The 23,242-nt window shown below is 41.4% G+C and overlaps 1 protein-coding gene across 6 annotated transcripts in view; it reads right to left on the minus strand.

Moving 5' to 3' along the window:
* Positions 1-2,220: 2,220 nt before the first annotated feature.
* Positions 2,221-23,242, minus strand: part of LOC119051620 (zinc finger protein 345-like) — a 41,149-nt gene continuing 20,127 nt past the window's right edge. Inside the window, exons 1-5 of one of the 6 annotated variants that reach the window (XM_053672075.1) lie at positions 22,383-22,685; positions 19,616-19,742; positions 11,253-11,841; positions 8,213-8,263; positions 2,221-5,810 (exon numbers count right to left, since the gene is read on the minus strand). In XM_053672075.1, the coding sequence (XP_053528050.1) occupies positions 5,795-5,810; positions 8,213-8,263; positions 11,253-11,841; positions 19,616-19,742; positions 22,383-22,415 (816 nt within the window). In that variant the 5' untranslated portion in view covers positions 22,416-22,685 and the 3' untranslated portion in view covers positions 2,221-5,794. Of the gene's footprint in view, positions 11,842-12,298; positions 12,377-19,615; positions 19,743-22,382; positions 22,686-23,242 lie in introns of those variants that run through there. The other 5 variants (XR_005082961.2, XR_008392790.1, XM_037148491.2 and 2 more) reach the window with 5 other exon arrangements.

Here is a 23,242-nt window from a genome sequence, read left to right on the forward strand (position 1 = left end):
AGAGATCTTGAATATAAAAGGTGTCATCTCTTCCTGGTGAAGGGTCACGCTCTTAAAATCCTGAAAACCTACTTGTCATTTGGTGTGCCTCTTTTTTCACTTTTCCACAGCACCTATCCCTTAAATTTACTGTAACATGAATTTTTTTTGACTGCTTGCCAGCCATCAATAAAGGCTTTGAGAAAACCTGGTTACAAATACCTTTATTTACAAGCTGATAGGTAACACAGACCTAGAAGAGCACAGGAAGCAGATGAAATAATCAGTAAAGGATGCCATGTCTTACATTCTTCTAAATTTTTCTGCTCACAACTTACTGTCTTTGTCCCCTCTTGTTTCCTCGGGTTCTCATGAATGAAATGGATTCACACTTTGTGAAAACAATGTCATGGTAGCCAAGTTTCCAGCAGAGACACAGCTCAGGTTAAATCTCTCGTTCTTAGAAGTTAGTGTCCTTTGTTCATCACCCATTGTGTTTTACCTGTTCTCAGGCTTAATAGAGCCTTTTCTTTCTTAGCTATGTAATTATCATGATATAACTTCATTAATCAACACAAATACCGTTCTGTAGTTTGACCTAAATCACTTTTGGAAATATTCTGCAGTCCCCACGCAGACATTGTCAGTGCATTTTCAGCAGGAATGATCATGTAGACGTAAAATCTCAAATTCAAAACCTTTGCCTTAAGTTGAGGTGCCCACTTTCAACATAATCAGATATCAACATTGCACCAATTCTGGCAGCAAATATAAAATTGGTACATAACCAGTATTCCCAGATACATGTTATATTTTTACAAGTTTGGAATACACCATATCTGAGAAAATTCAGTAAAAAATGTCATGTGGAAAATGAGTGAATTCATCATTGTTCCCTGACAAGATCCACTCTCTGAATCCAAAATCTTTTCCTCAGGTTCAGATGTCCATTTTCCACACCTTCCTGGATGCCAACAACTATAAACTGGCTAATAACATTCCCAGATATACTTACAAAACAATAAACTATGCCTCAGTAAGTTTCATAAGAATTGTTAATGGAGAAAAACTAGTAATTTGTTATTGGAACATAAATAAAAAGATAGCAGATTAAATAAATTCTGAGGAAGGTAGGGTGTCACACCATTCACTGGTTTTAGGGCTGCCTAATATCACGCCTCCATGATTCCTCCACGTCTCAAGTATTTTTGCTCTCATCTGTGAGTGAACACACCTAGTCTCCTGATAATCAAAGAGCTTTATTCCTCATAAAATGAATAGTAAGATGACTTTATTCAGTTTTTTTAGTGAACCTTAGTATCTTTATAGCAATTGTTCCATGTACATTTCGGACATTTCCAGTACATAAGTTACAAATAAATTCCATAACAATATTTTACTTACATGTCTAGAATGAACTTTGGGTGTTAAAACTTTTTACTGGATTTAGCCACAGCAAGACACACTTAAAAAAAACAGGCCAATAAAACTACATAGAATATGAGTAGCAAGATAATCAATCAGGTCAAAATTCTCAAGAAATAAAAAAAATGGAGGCAATGTTAGATTTCAAGTGAAGTTTATGTTAGATTTCAAGTGAAGTTTAAACAGTGCTGAAACTGACCTGACAGCAGTTCTGTGCTGGGGAACCTTAACTGACATTGTGATTACTGTTCTCTTTAATATAGCCTAAATGTAACTCCTTAATTTTTGAAATATTTATTGGAAAGAATAAGAGACTTTGATCGGCTGACTCCTGCATACATCCCAACACAGGCATGCCTTACTACAAATTGAACTTGTTTGTGATGCTCTGGGGCACAAAATAATACTCTAACCAACTAAGCCACCGCAGTCAGACCTAATTTTTCTTATACATATTGTTTTCTTTAAAGTGTACTTGTATCTCAGTGTTAACTGGAATCTGGAGTAAGGGTGTCCATCACCAGAGTGTGGTGGAACCTGGGAATTCAAAAAAATCTATGTCCCAAACCAACACCTGTGCCACAGGCAGAGAGAGAAGCTGCAAAGAATGATGTGGGTTTAGAATACAGTCAGAGCTGCAGGGAAGATGTGGTGAGCACCATTGTCCATAAATCTACTCTGAACCTAGAGAGCAGAATAAGACTGGGGGGTGGGGTCCTCTCATGGAGAGGTGACCACTCACCCAGTGAGATCGTGATACCCTACATCTGGAGCACCACTTCTGAATACAAAATCCCCAACTTCATATCCAGCTGTGCCCTATCCTGAAGGGTGATTGTCAAGACCATGGACCAAAAACACCCTAGGAGACAGTGAGGTATCAAGTTGACCTAAATGAATGGTATCTTAGCCTGTCATCAGAAAAGTGGGTGAAGGAGCAAAGACCCAGACCAATCACCAGTCTCCTGAGGATCACAGTCCACGCTGGGCTCAGAGTAGGCGGACAGATTGCAGTTCAGACACTAAGACTCCCCTTGAAAATCCACCATAGCTGACAGCTGATAGCATTCCCATGAAGACTGAGGGGAGCCTATGATAAGTGCTCTGCAATACTAGAGAAATGGGAAGGGGGAGAAGCGGATCATAATTGGCAACAATGCAAGCAGCACTTTTAGCTGAGCCTGTTTCTTAGTCTAGCTGCTACAGTGCTGGGGATTATCCCTGGCTCAGGAGCCAGAATCTCAGGTTGCAGTCCAGCCCCTTCAAAGCTGATGCCAGGAAAAAGGAAAGTCCCAGGGCCAAACAGCGCTACAAAGTTGAGCCTCTGCCCAAGAGACATTTTGAAAAAAGCCTGAAAAAAGTGTTTATTAGGCTCTTCCTCCCTTTGACATACAGAGTAGTATACTTTAGGGTAAACAAATACAAGTTAAAACTTTTCTTCTTTATAAATGATGGCTGTGCAATAAATTCAGGTGTCCTGATAACATTAAATAGAATATGGACATGTCTGAATGGTACACAGAATAAATTTTACCAATGATCATCAACCAAATACCTTCAAGGTCAGCTGGCACAATAATGTCCAATAGATAAACATATCGGATGAAAAATCCCACCCTGACCGGTGCAGCTCAATGGATTGAGTGAATGCCTGTGAACCAAAAGGTGGCTGGTTTGATTCCCAGTCAGAGCACAGGCCTGGGTTGTGGGCCAGGTCCCCAGTGGGGGGCGCTCGAGGCAACCACACATTGATGTTTTTCTCTTTCTCCCTCTTTTCCCCTTTCTGAAAATAAGTACAATCTTAAAGAAAAAATCCTGGTAACAGTTGTAATGGTGGTTGACTTGGGTCAGTAAACTTGTACAAATGGATCACAATGCTAGGCCTCCAGTATATCAACTTCAACAGAAAGAATTCACAGACAAGACCATTATATAGAAGCAAGCAGAGCGAGAGTTTATTGAAAATACAGTACATGTTGGACAAAAGTACAGACTCTACCAGGAATGAGTGGTGGGATGGAGTAGAGTTGGTATATTTACCTGGGTTTGTTTCTGTTACCAATGAGTTTCAGTTCTTTCCTGATGCCAAACAATTTAATCCAGGGACATTGATAAAAGCACAGACAGACTTTTGAGGCTCTGCGTTGGGCAAGCATACTGAGATAATGCCTAAGGTTCTGTGCCCAGACAATGAGGCTTAGGGACCACAGAAGGTGCTGGGGTTTGTGGCATGACTTTAGATCTGAGAAACAAAATTAAATGAAGTCACGATAGTTCCTACACCCTTGTTTTTTAGCTACCTATTCATAACTGCCACAGTTCTGGCAGGGCTTAACTTGATGAGGCAATTTGGGAGAATACTTTTTTCGTTTCATTCCCCCTGAGAGATTTTGTACTCCTAATTTATTACAGGTTAGTTGATGGAGGTCTCTTCTTCTGTAGCTTCAACCTATAGATGAGGGACATTGGCCTAAGTGAGAAAAAACTTTTTAATACATTTAGTTTTATTGTAACAAAGCAACTTGCACATTTTAAGGTTTAAAACTGAGTATCAGCTCTGGCCACTGTGATTCAGTTGGCTGGAGCCTTTCTGTAACTGAGAGGTTGTGGGTTTGATTCCAGGTCTGGGGGTGGGTGCATGCAACCAACCCTAGGCCTGGACACATATGACCCCCAGTCTGGTGCGTATGTGAGGCAACCAGTTGATGCTTCTCTCTTGCATCAGTTTCTCCCTCCATTCCTCTCTAAAACCAATGAAAAAAGTGTCATCAGATGAGGATAAAAGTAAATAAACAAACCGAGGTTCATCTTTCCTTCACAGTGAAAACAAAAAGAAATGTAAAAAATAAACAGGAATAAAGTTATAATGTCCATTCTGAATAGAATCCTAGATTCCTGATTCTCTCATCTACTGGCAGGGCTCAAGTCACCATGTTATTTGGGAAGATGCCTGGGGAGCACTGATGACAAATGTCTTCTCAGATGTGACATAACTTCCCCTGTTCTTTTAGAACGGTGTGAACACAAAGGGGTCACATACTAAACCTGTCAAGCCCAGGGGAGGCCTGCGAGGTGGCGTTATTAACTCACAGTCCTAAAGTAACCACAAAGGATGGTGGCTATGATGAAATCGATATATATTAACTAAAAGCAGTTTATGGCAGGTCGTCATGTCGTAGGCTACAATCTTCCCTGACAAAAGACAATCTTCACTGTAAGCTGTGTATTGTCTTTTTTAAAAAAGATTTTATTTATCTTTAGATAAAGGGGAAGGAAGAGGAGACAAACATCAACGTGTGGTTGTCTCTCACACACCTACTGGGGACCTTGCCAGCAATTCAGGCATGTACCCTGACCGGGAATCAAAGCAGCAACCCTTTGGTTTGCAGGATGGCACTCAATCTACTGAGCCACACCAGGCAGGGCATGTATTGTCTTTTTGCATCTACAATAACATACCTTTGGAAGGTCAGAACTTGCTTTTTCCAGACTCTACAAAGGGCAGATAGTGGAGACCACAAATCTCCCATTAATTGTTGATTGTTAATTATCCTGTACCCACCCATTTAAAAAAATTGTTTCTGTCATTTGACTTTTTATCCAGTTAGAAGAGTTCCTCCCACCTGGCTATTCTATCACCAATGGATATCACGTGACCCACTTACATCCTCTCGTTTGATTGTAATGTATAAAGCAAGGTACGGAATTGCCATCCTCTGGAGCATTTTCTCAGTATGTTGAGGTTTTGCTTCCCAACAGTTATCACCATTTGACTCAAACTCATAATAAATTCTTACAGGTTTGGATGTTTCTTACGCTGACAAGTCCATCACCCACCACCACTAACTGTGCTGTGGTCACACTGACCCAACAGTTTGACCAACTGGCCGCCGGGGAATCTGGCGTAAGGATTTCAATGGTGGTCATAGTGCAGCAAGCAAACACAGGAAGACTGGAAAGGAGGACGTGAGGCCAGGACATGGTCAGGCCTGTAGGAAACACATGGCAGGTGCCACTGTATCGTCCTGCCACCAAGGACACAGACTGAAGGACATGAGACCAGAATCCTGCAGGTCTCAAATATCATTTCTGAATACTGGGTGCCAGGGTTCATGTCCAGCTGTCCACACTCCTGCAGGGTCAATGTCAATGTCATGTACCAGAACATCTCAAAGAGTCAAACTGAGGCACCACACTCACCACAGTGGATGGAATCCAACCCTGTCACCACAAAGTGAGGGGAAGAGACGCAGGCTCTAATCACTGAGGTCTCCAGAGGGCAGAACTCTGTGTTGGTATCAAAAGGGAGGCAAATTGCAACTCAGATTCAAAGACTCCCCTGAAGAAACCACTGGAGATGACACAATGACATTCCCGCGAGGACTTCAGGTCAGACGGTAAGTGCACTGGAATGTCCGAGGAATGGGAGGAAAATCATAATAGAAACAATGGAAACGGCGGAGGCAGCAGCAGCGTACCTGCCCCACAGAAGGCTTCAAAAGCAGTGGTAGAGATTGTGCCTAGTTCTGTCTGAAGCCAGAATCCCAGGTAAGAATTGACATGTGTCTGCTGTGTAAACTTCGAGAACCTTCTATATTTCTCTAATGCTGAATTTTCTCAGCAATTCAGTATTAGTTTCACTTTTCAGGTGGTTCCAAAAATAAAAAAATGCCCAACAAGTTAAGCCTGGAATCCTAGCACCGACAAGTACTGAATTTGTTACTTCTACTGATCTTCAAAACCAAGGTAAGAGTTATCATCACCTGCATTTCACATTAAGCCAATTGAGACTGAAAGAGCTCTAGCGAGTCACTTGGAGTTTCCTGGGGAAAGACCTCACAGTGATACCTCTGTGCCCAGCAGCACCTGCCTTCCTGCAGGTGAATCAGCAGGTTGTGAAAAGCCCTATTTCTTTCTCAAAGGCACTCCAAAACAACAGAGCTTTGTGGGCAATGGAGGGAATGAGGGGTACCTGGCCTGAGAATGTCTCTGCAGTCAGAGGCTGGAGTTGCCTAAGCCAAGCAGGCTGCAGGTGCAGCTTCTGCACTGCAAATGGAAACTTTAGCTCTTGACCTCCTCCAACAACTCAGGTATGAAGACATACTCATTTTACGCTGAAGAAAAAACAGGCCAGGAGTAGAAGGGGCATGACTTCTCTGTGACTCCCAATGGTATTTGGGGCTCTGGTATTCAAACCCAGGCTTTCTAACCAGGGGATATGAGGACAGATCACTGCCCTCCTATTTCCCCCTGCAGTGGGCTTTGGGACTCCATCTGCATGCCATCTGGTCCCTCTGAGCGTCCTGTTGCAACTTATTAACCACCATGATAGCAGACTAGGAAAATAGGAGGACACTACAAAGCAAGGGCTTACTGTATTACTAAATGTCTCAACTTTTGTAAATAACAGAAAAATGTTATCAGAGCAGGTGAAGAGTGTTCATTAATTTGTGCAGAGGACAAATTTTTAAAAAACATTAGAATACATTATTCCAATATAAAACCAATTATTCTGTATTAAAAAAGGCACAAAATGAATGAAATTCCAACATGCATCTTTCTTGTTTCACTGTCCTTTTGTTAAAGAAAACTGACAAAATTCATAGCAGATTAAGTTGAACATATAATCAGACATTTCACCAAACATACACAGATAGCAAATATACATCTGAAACAAGGACCACCATAAATCCTTAAGGAAATGTAATCAGTGAGGTAGCATGACAAAGTTTTAAAAGGGCTGACATAAAGAATTATTGGCCAAACCAAATATTCTCTAGGACATGAAGGTACTGGACCTCTCATATACTAGGAGAATGCAAAAAGGTAAAATCAGTTTAGATCACAACTTGCTAACTTAAACATTTACCTACCTATGACTCAGATTGTGTAATGAGTTACTGACAAACGTACACATGTATCTATGTAAGGAATTACAGAAATGTTTATCCCACTAGCTCAATTTCCAATAGTCAAAAACTAGAAATAACCTAATGTCCATACACAAATGAATAAACTAATGGTAATACATTCAAAGAATATTGCTCAGCAAAAGAGGTGCCACTAATAGATCATTAAATACATCTCCAAGTTTTACGCAACATAAATTAAAGCAGAAAAAAATACTGTGATCCTCATCATATAAATCCTAGAACATGTAAAGTTACCCATTAGAATAAAAAGTAACTAATAGTTACTTGGGAAAGCTGTGAAGGGCAGGGAGAGAGATTTTTAAAAGATATTAAGTAGCCCTGGCTTGTGTGGCTTAGTGGACTGAGCACAGACCTGGGAAGCAAAAGGCTGCCAGTTCAATTCCCAACCAGAGCACATGCCTCGGTTTCAGGCCAGATCCCCACTTGGGGGCACGTGCGAAAGGCAACCAATGGATGTTTCTCTCCCTCTCTAGGTTCTTCCCTTCCCCTCTCTCTAAAAATAAGTGAAATCTTTATTAATAAAAGATATGACGTAAATACAGTGACAGATATGGTAGTATGACTGTGGTGATGGTTTCATTTTAATACATAGGTCAGACGTCATCAGATACTATACTTGAAATATATCATTTAGTACATGTGTATTATACCATACTAAAGCTTTTAAAAAATTGCTCAAGATAAAGAAGAAAATTGTGTATCAACTCTTTAAAAAATAGGTTTGGCAACTATATTCATGTGCTCATGCCCTCTAGTGGTCAGTATTGCCTTAGTGACAGCACATAGAGCAAACAATGACAGAATATAGCAAACCAGGCATGTTGACTGGGTCACAAAAGCCACATCCCTGGACTATACATACCCCTTTTCTTTACCTTTGATTTTCTGCCTGGGCACCAACTGTCTTGAGATGAACATCTGAGGCCCTACAGAAATTCACAAAATCTTTTGATTATTTTCAACGAAAATGACTTGGGCCACACAAGACAAACAAGTTGGGGGAGCCTCAGACTTGTGAACTTACCAATCCTGCTATCTTTTTCACAAACACATTTCTCGATACATGTTTCTAAGAGGCATATTCCATTTAGTTGGCTGCAGTCTCCTCCAACCCCTATTAGAGGAGTGATTCTCTAGCAACCATAACTTCCCGTAACTTCTACTGTCCTACAATCAAGTGACCACCACCTATGGTATTGTAGACAACAGGGCATATGGCTCATTTTAAGACCTTTGAAAGTGATTCCCTTCAAAAGTACTGACACACCCTGTGAACTAGGTAAATTCATGCTACTCAAAGAACTTGAGTTTGTCACACATGCCCTTCCTCAGGTGATTTTTGAGTCTCCTCGAACTTATAGCATCCTGGCTTCACGTGCCAGGAAGTACTACAGTCTTTCCTAGGAGGATGTGGGCAATAATACACATTTGGTAAAAAATACAAATTTTTTTACAAATTTGACCTAACTGCTGCCACCATATCGCCTAGTCTAAGGCAGAGAAATTTTGAGACCCCCATAAAGGTTGCTCACCTCTTCATGCTTGTAGAGCCCATATCTGCTTATAAACTCCACACAAAAATACAACACCCAAGATTAAAGGGCACTTAAACAATGAGACATTCATTATTTTACAAACCAGAGAGACATGGACCTGGCAATTCTTGCATTGGTGACTTCAACACTGAACATATTCATCACAGGTGTCTAGGGAAACCAGATCCCTGAAGAATACAGTCCTTCTCAAGCTGCCAGCTGAACTCATGTTTTCCATGGCCAACAATGGGTCAGGTCCATGCCCCAACTAGTCAGAGTGAAGGAAATGCAGATCTCCTAAGAGCTGAGGCTACTCCTAAATTCCTCCAACAAATCAGAGAACAGAATTAGCTTCCCTGAGGACATTAGGACAGTGACTGATGAAAACTGTGGAGACCTGCAAGATAATACAGGTTAAATAGCTTCAACCAGAGAAATTTTGAGTGACATAAATCTACAAGAGATCTGCGTCAATTACAAAGTGCAACACAGACACGTGGTTCCCACATAATAAGAACTTATGGGGAATCTCCCTTCTGTTGATGTTTGGATATAGGAGTATAATTCAGACAAACAGGGCCTCAGAGTTTCCTCCCATGTAGTTAACACTGAACAACAAAAAAACCCTGTACATTTTATACACATCTAAGGTCTTCCTCCATTGTGAACTCTCATGTGCTGAGAAAGGTTAGATTTTCTGCTAAAAGATTTGCCACATTCACTGCAATCATAAGGCCTTTCTCCTGTGTGAACTCTCTGATGATAATGGAGTGTGGAACGAGAAGTAAAAGACTTCCCACATTCATTGCATTCATACGGCCTTTCTCCTGTGTGAACTCTCTGGTGAATAATGAGGTGAATTCTTTGCGTAAAGGATTTCCCACATTCACTGCACTCATGGGGCCTTTCTCCTGTGTGAACTCTCCGGTGTCTAATAAGTATCGAGCTATTTGTAAAAGATTTGTCACATTCACTGCACTTGTAAGGCCTTTCTCCTGTGTGAACTCTCTGATGATAACCAAGAGCAGAGACAGAAGTAAAAGATTTTCCACATTCATTACATTCATAAGGTCTTTCTCCTGTGTGAACTCTCCTGTGTTTAGAGAGGTATGAATTCTGGCTAAAGGATCTCCCACAATCAACACATTCATAAGGTTTTTCTCCAGTGTGAACTCTCTGATGTTGATTCAACTGGGAACTATCCCTAAAAGATTTTCCACATTCACTGCAGTCAAAAGGCCTCTCTCCTGTGTGAACTCTCTGATGACAACGGAGGGCAGAACTAGAAGTAAAAGATTTCTCACATTCACTGCACTCATAAGGCCTTTCTCCAATATGAACTTTCTGATGATAACGAAGGGCAGAACCAGAAGTAAAACATTTTCCACATTCACGACATTCATAAGGCCGCTCTCCTGTGTGAACTCTCTGATGTATATTGAGGTGATTTCTTTGGGTAAATGATTTCCCACATTCGCCGCATTCATAAGGCCTTTCTCCTGTGTGAACTCTACGATGTCGAATGAGTATCGGTCCATTGGTAAAAGATTTCCCACATTCTGTGCATTCATAGGGTTTTTCTCCAGAGTGAACTCTCTGATGGTAACAGAGGGCAGAGCCAGAGGTAAAAGATTTCCCACATTCACTACACTCAAAAGGCCTTTCTCCAGTGTGAACTCGCTGGTGTTGGGAGAGGTAAGATTTGTGGCTAAAGGATTTCCCACATTCACTGCACTCATAAGGTCTTTCTCCTGTGTGAACTCTTCGGTGTATAATGAGGTGATTTATTTGAGTAAAAGATTTTCCACAATCACTACACTCATATGGCCTTTCTCCTGTATGAACTCTCTGATGGTAACGGAGGCCAGAGCTAGAGGTAAAGGATTTCCCACATTCACTACACTTATAGGGTTTTTCTCCAGTGTGAACTCTCTCATGATAACGGAGAGCAGAGCTAGAAGTAAAAGATTTCCCACATTCACCACACTCGTAAGGCCTTTCTCCTGTGTGAACTCTGCCATGTTCAATGAGGTCAGATTTTCGTTTAAAGAATTTCCCACATTCAGTACACTCAAAACTCATTTCTCCAGTACAAACTGTCTGTTGTTGAATATGAATAGAGCTATGCCTGAAAGACGGCGCACACTCACAACACACATAACAACTTTCCCCAGTGTGACTTCTCTGAGGATAAATGAGGACAAATTTTTGGTTAAAGGATTTCCCACATTTGCCACACTTGTGCTGCCTTGCCCCAGAATGAATTCTTCGGTGTTGACTGAAGGCTAAGCTTCCCCTAAAGGATTTACCACAGTCTTCACAAACACGAATTTTGTCATCGGTATGGACTCTCTGGTGAATAACAAATGAAGATTTGTACCTGAATGTTTTCCCACACTCATGGCACGTAAAACACTGTCTTTTAGCATGCACACCTGAATCCTGAACAAGTGTGTTTTTGGGACCAAAGGCTTTCTTTCGTTCTTCCCAAGTACGACTACTTTTTATGCATTGAAAAGACACTCTATTTTTGGAGATTTTGTTTGGCTTCTCTCTGGTGTGAGTCGCACGTTGCTGGAGATGTCCTGAGGTGGTCATGCAGTCCTTTCCAACCTCCTCAGACGTAATGGGCTTCTGTGACTTAGGGAAATTGCAGCTCTTTGCAGATGAGGCTCTGTTCACATTGCTTATAAAGAGTTTTTCTCCCTTGCGATGGTCCTGGTACTGCTGACGGTTTGCACTGAAATCAAATTGTTTTGCACATGATCCACATCTCAACAGTTTCAGGCTGCGGAGTGTTTCCTGGTTTTCAGTCAAGTGGAAGATGTGTCTCAAGACCGAACCACACATCTCACAGGGATGAGTCTTCTGGGAAGATGGAGGTTCCTTTGGGGTCCTGGTCTGTGACACTCCCACAGAAATGCTCTGTTCAGATGGTGCCTCCACATCCTTTGCTCCACAACAGCAACCTGAGTGCAAAGAAATGCTGGTGAAGTACACATTGACTTTATTGGCAAGGAGCAACTCAATCATAAATGTTCAAATGAAAACCAAAAAAGAACTGAGGTAACTATGCTTATACCAGACAAAATAAGACTTTAAGTCAAAAACTGTCACAAAAGGCAAAGAACCTCCTAATATAATAATGAAGCAGCCAAGTAATCAAGAGGAAATAACTGTTGTAGTACACAGTTACCAATAATTGGAGCACCTAAATATACTAAGTAAGTATTAACTAATGCAAAGACAGAAATAGACATCAATACAATAGATGTAGTAGACTTCAATACTCTGATTTCTAGAATAAATAGATCATGGAAACAAAAATATCAGTAAAAGAATACCAAACTTAGACTTCACTTAAGAGCAAATGAGCTCTTCCCAAAAGCAATGAGAGATGACTTCTGAAAATGGTTCACTACTCACCTGACACAGAAAACCCCACAAAGTCATCCAAATCAAGAGAGTCGAATGTTCATGTTCACTTTACGAAAATTCACAAAACTGCCAGATCAAGAAAAGTATGCATATTAAAAAAGCCACCACATATCTGAAGGATGTCAGTCTGGACAAGCAACATGTGCCCTTCCATCACTACAATGGTGGAGTAGATAGGCATGCCCAGTACAAACAGTGGTGCTGAATACAGGGTTAGTGGGTCAAAAAGAAGGCTGTAGTTTTGCTGCACAGGCTTAAAAATGCAGGGAATAATGATGAACTTAAAGGTTTAGAGGGTGGATTCTCTGGTCATTGAGCACAATCAGGTGAACAAAGCTCCTAAGATGTGGTATAGAATTTACAGAGCTCCTGGACAGATTAACCCATATATGTGCTCTCCCTGCCACACTGAGATGATCCTCACTGAAAAAACAAAACAAAACAGACTATTCCAAAACCAGAAGAGGAAGCTTCACAAAAGAAAAAGATATTACAGAACAAAACTGAAGAAACAAAAGCTTATGGCCAAAAAGTATATTCAGCATAAAATAAATACTGCCCTGGCTGGTATGCCTCAGTGGATTGAGCACCAGACTGAGAAGCAAAATGTCACCAGTTTAATTCCCAGTAAGGACACACACTTAGGTTGTGGGTAAGGTCCTCAGTTGGAGGCACACGAGAAGCAACCACACACTGATGTTTCTGATGTTTCTCTCTCTCTCTCTCTCCCCCCTTTCCCCCATCTCTAAAATAAATAAATAAATCTTTTTTGGGGGGGGGTAAATAAAGAAATAAATAAATAGAGAGAGAGAGAGAGAGAGAGAGAGAGGGCACGAGCAAATGAAAGATACCCAAAATGAAATAAAGCAAAGATATCCAGGGAACCAACAGTGACAGGAAGGAAACCAGGACTCAAAGTAACAATTGGAACAAGAGGGGAAAGTAAACAGCTAGCCAGAACAGAACGAAGAAAAAAGAATTCAAAAAAGTGAAGAGACTTACAAACCTCTGGGTTTGTAAGTCTGGGACAACCTGAAACGTTCCAATATCCAAATTATAGGGGTGCCAAAAAAAGAGGAAGACCAAGAAATTGAAAACTTATTTGAACAAATAAGGAAGGAAAACTTCCCCAATATGACAAAGGAAATATACTTCCAGGAAGTCCAGGAAGCCCAGAGAGTCCCAAAGAAGTTGGACTCAAAAAGCAACACACCAAGGCACATCATCATTAAGTTACCCAATACTAAAGATAAAGAGAAAATCTTAAAAGCAGTAAGAAGAAAGGAGAGAGTTACCTACAAAGGAATGACCATAAGGCTATCAGCTGATTTCTCAAAAGAAACTTTGCAGGCAAGAAGGGACTGGATAGAAGTAGCTCAAGTCATGAAAGGCAAGGACCTACACCCAAGATAACTCTATCCATCAAAGTTATCATTTAGAAAGGACGGGCAGATAAAGTGCTTCCCGGATAAGGTCAAGTTAAAGGAGTTCATCATTACCAAGCCATTATTATATGATGGGACTTATCTAAGAAAAGGAAGATTAAAAATATGAACAATAAAATGACAACAAACTCACAACTATCAGCAAGTGAATCTAAAAAAAACAATAAAAACAAAAACTAAGTAAACAACAACCAGAACAGGAACAGAATCAGAGAAATGGACATCACATGGAGGGATTTCAGTGGGAAGGGGGAAGGGAGGAATGGGGGGGGGAAGGTACAGGGAAGAAGAAGCATAATTAGTAGGCATCAAATAGATGGAGAGATAAAAATTATATAGGAAATAAAGAACTCAAAGAATTCATATGTATAACCCATGGACATGAACTAAGGGGCGGGGAGGGTTGGGGGGCAGAACAGAAAGGGGATGGGGCAGGGCAGAGGGGGGATAAAGGAGAAAAATTGGGAAAACTCTTAGTAGCATAAATCAATAAAAAATACTTTAAAATAAATAAATAAAAATTTCCTTTTAACATATAAACCATCAAAACTGAATAATGTAGAAACAGGAAATCTAACTAGATCTATAACTGGTAAGAAAATTGAATCAGCAATCAAAAATCTCCCAACAAAAAAAAAACCAGGACTAAGAAGAATCACTGGCACTGCTATTAAAAAAGAGTTAATATCAATCCTTCTGCAAATCTTCCAAAAAGTTGAAGAGGTGACACTTCCAAACTCATTTTATGACATGCATTACCCTGATATCAAAGTCATTTAAGAAAAATATAAGGGAAGAAATTTACAGTATCTTTGAGGAATACAGATGCAAAAATGCTCAACAAAATACCTGCAAACTACATCTAACAGCACATTAAAAGGTTATACACCACAATCAAGTAGAATTTATTGTAGAATTTATTATCCCTAGGATGTAGTTCAACATGTGTAAATGAATAAATGTGATATGCCAGATTAACAAAAAAAAAGGATCAAAGGCATAATCATATGAACACATACAGGAAAAACAGATGACAAAACTCAATATCCTTTCATGATAAACAACCCTCTACAAATTAGGTATAGACTCTAACCCAAAGCTAACATCATACTCAACAATCAAAGGCTAAAAGGTTTTCCTCTAACATCAGGAAATAGAAAAGGATACCCACGCTCTCCACTTTTTCAACATAGTACTGAAAGTCCCAGCCTGAATACAGAAAACAAGAAATAAAGAGCACCCAAATTAGAAAGAAAGAAGCAAAACTGTTTGCAGATGAAATCATCTTATGTATAGAAAACCCTAAAGACTTTACCAAAACACCTTTAGAACTAATCAACGAATTCAGTAAAGTTGAGGATTAAAAAAAAAAAAATCAATAAACAAAACTCAGCTGTGTTGACCGGATAGTTCAGTTGGTTAGAGTGTTGCCCCAACATGCCAAGGTTGCAGGTTGAATGCCCAGTCAGGGCACATAAAAGAAGCAACCAATGAATGCATAAAAGTGGATCAGCAAATTAATGTTTCTCTGTCTCTGTCTCAATCTCTCTCTACCCACCCCTTCCTCTCTTTGTCCCTAAAAAAAAATCAATTAAAATACGCCCTGGCTGATGTGACTCAGTGGATTCAGTGTTGGCCTGTGAACCAAAAAGTCACCGGTTCAATTCCTGGTCAGGGCACATGCCTGCATTGCAGGCCAGGTTTCCAGTTAGGAACACACGAGAGGCAAACAATCAATGCTTCTCTCACACATCAATGTTTCTCTCTCTCCCTTTCTTTATCCCTCCTTTCCTCTGCTCTCTAAAAATAAATAAATAAAATAAAATCTTAAAGGAAAAAACTCATTTGTTTATAAACACTAATAATTACCTGAAAGAAAATTAAGAAAATCCCATTTAAAATAGCATCAAAAAGAAAAAAACACTCAAGAATAAAATTAACCTAGGAAGTGAAAGATCTCTATTCCAAAAATTATAAGATATTGATGAAAGAAATTCAAGATACAAACAGAAAAATATCCAGTGTTCTTGTATTGAAAGAATACTGTTATAATGTCCATTTAACCCAGAATAGTCTACCCAGAGTGATATACAGATTCTATACAATTCATATCAAAAGTCCAATGAAATTTTTCACAGATACAGAAAAAAAATCCTGTTGACTTGGGGTGAACATACAATACAGTATACAGATAGTTACTGTGTTGTAGAATTGTACACCTTAAACCTGTATAATTTTGTTAACCAGTGTAAGCCAATTAATTCAATAAAAAGGAGAAAAAAGTCCTAAAACCATTATGGAACCACCACCAAAAAAAATCCAAATAGCCAAAGCAATCTTTAAAAAAAAAGCTATAAGCACACTTCCTATTTCAAAATATTACAAATCTATACGTAATCAAAACACTATGATACTAGCATAAAAATGGACAAGTAGAACAGAATAGAAAGCCTAGAAATAAGCCCACAATATATGGTCAAATAATCTTTGATTGGGGACTCAAGCACACAAAATGGGGAAACAATAGTCTCTTCAAAATGATGGTAAGCCCTGGCCGGGTGGCTGAGTTCATTAAAGCATAGTCCCATATACCAAAAGGTTGTGGGTTCAGCCCTGACTGGTATACTTCAGTTAGCTGGGCATTGTTCAGCAAAGCAAAGGGTTGCCAATTCAATTCCAGCCAGGGTGCATGCCTAGGCTACAGGTTCAGTTCCTCTCAGGATACATACCAGAGGCGATCAACAGATGTTTCTCTTTCTCCCTCTCTCCCCTTCTCTCTAAAATAAATAGAATCTCAATAAAAAAAAAAAAAAAGGTTGTATGTTTGACTCTGGATCAAGGTACATACCTAGACTGTGGGTTCAGTATCCAACCAGACTGCATACAAGAGGCAACCAATTGATGTTTCTATCTCACATCATTGCTTCTGTTTCTCTTTGCCTCTCTCTCTCCATTTCTAAAATTAAACCTAACTTTAAAAATACACCTATCAAGTGAGGATTAAAAAATAAAATTAAAAAAAAAATAGTGATGAGCCCTGGCCAGGTAGCTCAATTGGTTAGAACATTGTCCTGATACACCAAGGCTGGGGGGTTCATCCCAGGTCATGGCACATACAACAAGGTTCAACCAATGAATGCATAAATAAATAGAACAACAAATTGATGTCTCTTTCTCTCAAATCAATAAAAATTTTAAAACTAAACAGTGAGAAAAATGGATACTCATGTGCCCCCCCCAAAAAAAGGAAAGAAAGAAACTGAATCCCTATCTCACATACCTTACAAAAATGAAAAGTAACTTAGATGTAAAAAGAAAATTTAAGACCTAAAATTGTTAAAATTTCGGAAGAAAACATAAGAAAAAAGCTCCCTGACACTGGTGTTGGCCATGATTTCTTAGATATGATACCAACAGCACAGACAACAAAAGTGAAAATAAACTAGTGGGCTATATCAAACCAAAAATTTTCTGCACAGCAAGAAGCACCATCAATGAAATAAAAAGGCAACCGAAGAAACAGGTTAGCCTGGCCAGTGTGGCTCAGTAGATTGAGCGCCTCCTGTGAGCCAAAGAGTCGCCAGTTCCATTCCCAGTCAGGGCACACGCCTAGGTTGCCAGCCAGGTCATCAGTGGGTAATGCATAAGAAATAAGCACACATTAATGCTTCTCTACCTCTTTTTCCTCTATCTAAAAAGAAATAAATAAAATCTTTAAAAAATAGAACAAAATATTTGCAAGATATTCAAGGAGGGGCCCCCCAAACCCCATAATTTATTTATGAAAAATCGTTTACTCCTACATGTTTAAACTTCAGTCACCTTCAAAGTACCCTCCATTTGATGCAATACGCCTATCAAGACTTTTTTCCACTGCTGAAGAGTTTTTGAACTTGTCAATTTTGATATGTTTTAGTGCTTCTACCATTTTTTGTTTCACCTCTTCCACATCGGTAAAACATCGCCCTTTGAAGACTTTTTTCATCCAGGGAAACAAAAACAAAAGTCACTAGGGGTGAGACTGGCCGAATAGGGAGAGTGGGGCAAAGGGGGGTGGTCATGCTGTTTTGGGTGAAAAATTGTGGAAAACTCAGCACAATGTGGGGCAGGTGTGCTAGTAAATTACCCATCATGAAATGGGCAAACAAAATGTGTTGAAAGAATCTTCAAAAAAAAAAATTCACTGAAGCCAAACACTGCCTCTCACAACAATGCCAGCTAGTACACTGATACAGATGGATTCCTAGAACACTCACTTAGAGGAGAAAGCATATACGACAAGGGGCTCACCCATCAGAAGAAAGCAACAGTTTATAGGGGTCCCTCCCACCATATCTGATAAGGGTTTAATATCCAGAATATATAAAGAATTCATATACCTTGACAACAAAAAAAACAATTAAAAATGGGCAAAGATATATATATACACATTTATCCAAAGACATACAAATGGCCAAGAGACACATGAAAGGTGCTACGCAACTCCCTCTCTCCCCCTCCCTCTGAAAAAAAATTTAAAAAAAAAAAAAAAAGGTGCTTAACATCACCAATATCACGTAAATGCAAAATCAAACCACAGTGAAACACCACCACACACCTCTTAGGATGCCTATTATCAACAAGACAAGAGACAACCAGTGTTGACCAGGATGTGAAGGAAAGCAAGCCGCCCTAGGTGGTGTGGCTCAGCGGATTGAGTGCCAGTCTGCAAACCAAAAAGCTGCCAGTTCGATTCCCAGTCTAGAGCACAGGCCTGGGTTTCAGGCCAGGTCCCCAGTGGGGGCCATGCCAGAGGCAATCATGCAGTGGTGTTTCTCTCCCTCTCTTTCTCCCTCCTTTGTTAAAATATAACTCAACATAGCACTAAGGACAAAAGTATGGAAGTTCTTCAAAACATTAAAAAATAAAACTACAATATGATCCAACAATCTCACTTCTCCATACACTATATCCAAAAGAAGTAAATCAGTATCTGAGATATTTGCACTCCCATGTTTATTGAAGCATTATACGCAACAGCCATGATACAAAAATTACCTAAAATACCTGTCTACAAATGAATGGATAAAGAAAATCTGGTATGTGTACACACACAATGGAGTATTCTTCAGCCATTAAAGAAAATCATGAATTTGTGACAACTTCAATGAACCTGGAGGGCACAATGCAAAGTTTCTCTCACATGTCAATGGTTCTCACCCTTTTTTTCCCCTCCCTTCCTTCTCTCTAAAATAGGTAAATAAAATAGTATCCAGCCCTATATAAGAGGTGATTGATATATTCATTTGATTGCACTAATCATTTCAAAATTTGTATATACAATAAAATATATTATACATTTAAACTGTGTACGATATTATTTGTCAATTATACTTCCTCGAAGCTGAAAAAAGAAAAAAAGATCTGAATACTACAAACAGAACTGTATAGGACAGTCTTGAAAAGCAGCCCATGGTAATCGTAATAGTTGTGATAATGCCTATAATAGCTGGCACACACAAGCACAAGGAAATGTCTAATAAAACAGAGGAAAAATCTGAGACACAAAAGTGCCATCTACCAGGACGCATGAACCCAACCAGGGAGAGGGCAAACAAGGTAAAATCTTTAGACTCCCTGTAAGACTACTAGCCTCAAATCCTTCCCTATGAGGGTTCGAAGAATAGGTATTTGGGCTGCAGGGAGAAAAGGGGGCAGTACAAACAAACCAGCCCCGCCAAGTCCAAGATCTACCCAGAATACTAGAAAAGCAAATAGTACCCACAGTCCACATGTGAGGACTAAGCGCACCCTAGGAAACAGAGGGCACAGTGCAATGCAAACCCTAGTCAAGGTCATTGGGAGACAGTGAGGGTCTTACCCAGTGAGGATACATGAGCAAAGTTCTCCAGCATCACATCGAGGTACAGGCGTCTCTGAGCCTCATCAAGGAGGCGCCATTCTGTCCTGGAGAAATACACAGCGACATCCTCAAGGGTCACACAAACCTGTCAGGATTAATACAAATGAAACCATGAAGGGTCTCTGAGAAATCACTACCCAACTCCTCACATATTTTCCCAATGCTTATCCTCCTCCAGGGTTCCACACCTCAGAGGAGATAGGAAGCCCTGGTGCTAGTGACGTCATCTGCCTGCAGTCCCATTAATCACTGGTCTTGCACTCAGCAACAACAGCCAGCGGGGCAGATAAATGCCACCTACTCTCTGAACCTTGGCCTGCATCCTCCCTGACAAGCAACTTACCTGGAGCTTCCCATGCTGTGCCTCCAAGACATAGCCAAACACGGGGCACTCAGGTCACACTTCCTCTCAATGTATGCATCATACAGTAAGCTAAACTGCTCTCACATCTTCAGACCGCAGGTTCACTCCCTCAGCTCTGCCACATTCGTGCTTCACATCAAGGGTATCTCTCCAGACTCACCCATGTACATGGCCCATGGCATCAGAGGATGTATGACATAGTCAAATATGATCCAGCAAAACCCCAATACTCTGCCTGATCCCACAGCCAAGAAAAGTCCCAAATGAGGCTCTGCAGTCCTCCTGCCTGTCAATGACCTTTACTTCAATCAGCAGCCACCCAGAACCGTATGTGAATTTCAGATAATAACCCCCTTCCATTTCTGCACTGCACTGTCACTGCAGTGACAGCCAAAAGCCTCCTCTTTCCACCCAACCTTCCCTAAAAGCCCAGTCCCACTGGTCTCTTTTATAGGCACAGGGACACACTGACCACATTTTTGCCCTAGATTGTATCAACCAGCAAGACCGAAACTCCCCAGATCCCATCAAAATTTACCACAAAATTGTGGTAAACGCTGCAGTAGTAGATAAGCAGGTGCACTGTCCTCGAGTGTCATCTTTCAATTACTCCTCTGCCTCCCCAGCCATCGCAAATCCATTCATCCCACAGAAGTCTTGGCTTCCTGCCCAACCTCCTGGCACACCTTTCCCACAACCACCCTCTTCTTTCTGAGGCACTAATTAGCATTACCACCATGAATTGCATTCCCCTCCTACACATGGATCCACAGCCCCACAGTGGTCTACACCACTTCCTCATGTCCCCTCCCCAGATTTCTAGATTTGTGTGTCCAATTGCCCACTTGATGTCTCCCCTCACTGTTCTCTGAAACTTCTCAGATTCTTCACAGGGCTCAAACAAAACGTCTCATATTTACAAGGAAAAATTAACCTATCACCATCTTTGCCAGCCTAGTTGATGGGGTTGTTCCTAACTCTTCCTTCCGGCCCCCCCTCACCTTTAAAAATGGACCCAGAATCCAACCTCTTCTTCCACCTCCACAGCCACCACTCCTGGCCATCCATTTTCATCTGGATTAGAGCTGTTGCCTCTACCTGAGCTCCCTGCCTCCCTCCTTTAACCCTATAATCTGCTTTCCACATGCAGTCAGGTGGAGCCTATTACATCCAAGAGAGATGAATTCTTTCCTCTTGTCCAAACTTCCCTTGATGTCCATAACAGAGGCCCAACTTCTTAGGCAGCTACGCCACAGGCCAGATTACAGCCCCCCTGCTTTTTTTTTTTTTTTTACTTGTTGTTCAAGTACAGTTTTCTGCCTTTTACTCCCATCCCAGCCCACCCCCACCACCCCCTGCTTTGTTCTTAACAAAAAGAATGGAGTCCTGCTGTACCTATTCCCAGCACAGAGGCACCTCCAAGCATTTGCACATGCTGATATCTGGCCCTGGGTTACATTTCCACACCTGTTTATGTTGGTTGTAAAGAAATGGCAGCACCTGCATGTTACCTGTAACCTACATTCAGGACACAGGCCCTGGAGGTGTCCCAAGGTTCCCCACATCCAAGAGCTGGTAAAATACCAAGGGAAGAGTCTGGAGACACCACAATCCCAGGAAGACTTGGGGTATCTCTAAAGGTCTCAGATCCAACAGTTGGAAAAACAAGTGAACGTCTGTTCACCTGAGCATCACAATCCCAGACACCACCTGGGTGGTGTAAAAACCAGAGAGGGACAGAGATACCCTGCCCTCCTCTAGTTTACATTACTGGTTTTTCAACCTTTGGAACCTGTGAGAAGACACGGTCAACCACCCTTACAGCTCCTGGTAAGCAGGTCTCAGCTGCATCCAGGCCCAGCCCTGGAGTCTGGTGACCTCCAGTCAAGTATCTGTCCTCAGTGCTGCCTCTTACCAGCTTTGTGACCTTGGACAAAGGCTCAAGTCTCCTTGTCTCATCATCACCATTCTAGTCTCGTTCTCTCTGGGCAGCTTATGGTAGAAATTAAAAGTCCTAACCCAGCTCTGTGTTCCTCCTCTGTCCTCAACCTTTCAGTAGGCCCTTAGAATGGAGGCGCAATCCCTGGCAGGCCAGGTGCCACTCCTCTCTCTCTGCTCCCCAGTGTCGTTCAGGAGGATCCCAGGGTCCCGGATCCTCCCGGCTCAGCCGCCCCTGCACATCTTCACGCGGCGGCTCCTCAGCCCGTCACCCTCTCCCATCCTCGTCACATACTGTGTCACCCACGAGCGCCTCACAGTTCGAGACGCCGGGGCCTAGCTGCTGGACGTGACGGGGACCCCTCATTCGGGATGCAGGGCTAGATGGGCTGAGGGGAAAGGGCCCGGGTCACGCGCACTCACTTCAGCCTGGCGCCTCAGCTCGGCCGCCGCCATCACTTTGTGGGTGAGGCGGGAGCGGCAGGAGAGGACAGGGCCCCCGGACACCGCGGTCCTTGCCCCAGCCCTGGCAGGGGTCACCCGGACGGCGTTGCTGAGCCTCACACCCGCGTCTGTACGGCCAGTGATCACGTCTCTCGCGCCTTCTAGGCTTCAGCAGGTGTTCCCAGACCCACCGCACTCAAGACTCTAACGGGATGAAAAGACCCTCACGGAGCCAAAATGACCGCCACCCAGAGGAGGCAAAAAGGCCCGCTTTGGCGGGATGCGCACGCCAGGGAATGCGTCATTCTGCTCCACCATTGGCTTATCACATTGGTCTCCGCGCAAAGTCTTCTGGGTAATGTAGTTTCCAGCGATCCAGACGCCGCAAGGAAGGGTGTTCACACGGCCAGACCGTGAGGATTGCTGAATAACGGTGAGAGGAAGAGAGTAGGTGGGAACAGGACGTGAATAAAGTGCATATAGTTTTTTTTTTAATATGTATTACAAGAACCTATTCTTTCTGTTTACAAAATTGGGGGTAGATTTTTGTACGTATAAGTACAATAAAGGCTATATCCTCATTCTTATACTGCCATTACCCATTCTCTATAATACAGTTGCCATCGATTACTGTGTATCCTTCCAGAAATATTTGTTAGTGTACGTTTATGGTAAGTAGCCTGTACTTTTTCAAGTCTGATGTTCCCTGACTTCTAATCCCAAGCACTCGTTTACTGTCATTTAATAATTTATTGACTATTAATGCAAACAAGTAAAATAATATTATGGATTTTAAGTGATACTATGATAAATCCTAATTTGACTTCTGTAGGAGCGTA

This window comes from Artibeus jamaicensis, unplaced genomic scaffold, assembly GCF_021234435.1.
Source record: "Artibeus jamaicensis isolate MK-2021 breed Jamaican fruit bat unplaced genomic scaffold, CSHL_Jam_final contig_723, whole genome shotgun sequence".
Classification (NCBI taxonomy): Eukaryota; Metazoa; Chordata; class Mammalia; order Chiroptera; family Phyllostomidae; genus Artibeus; species Artibeus jamaicensis.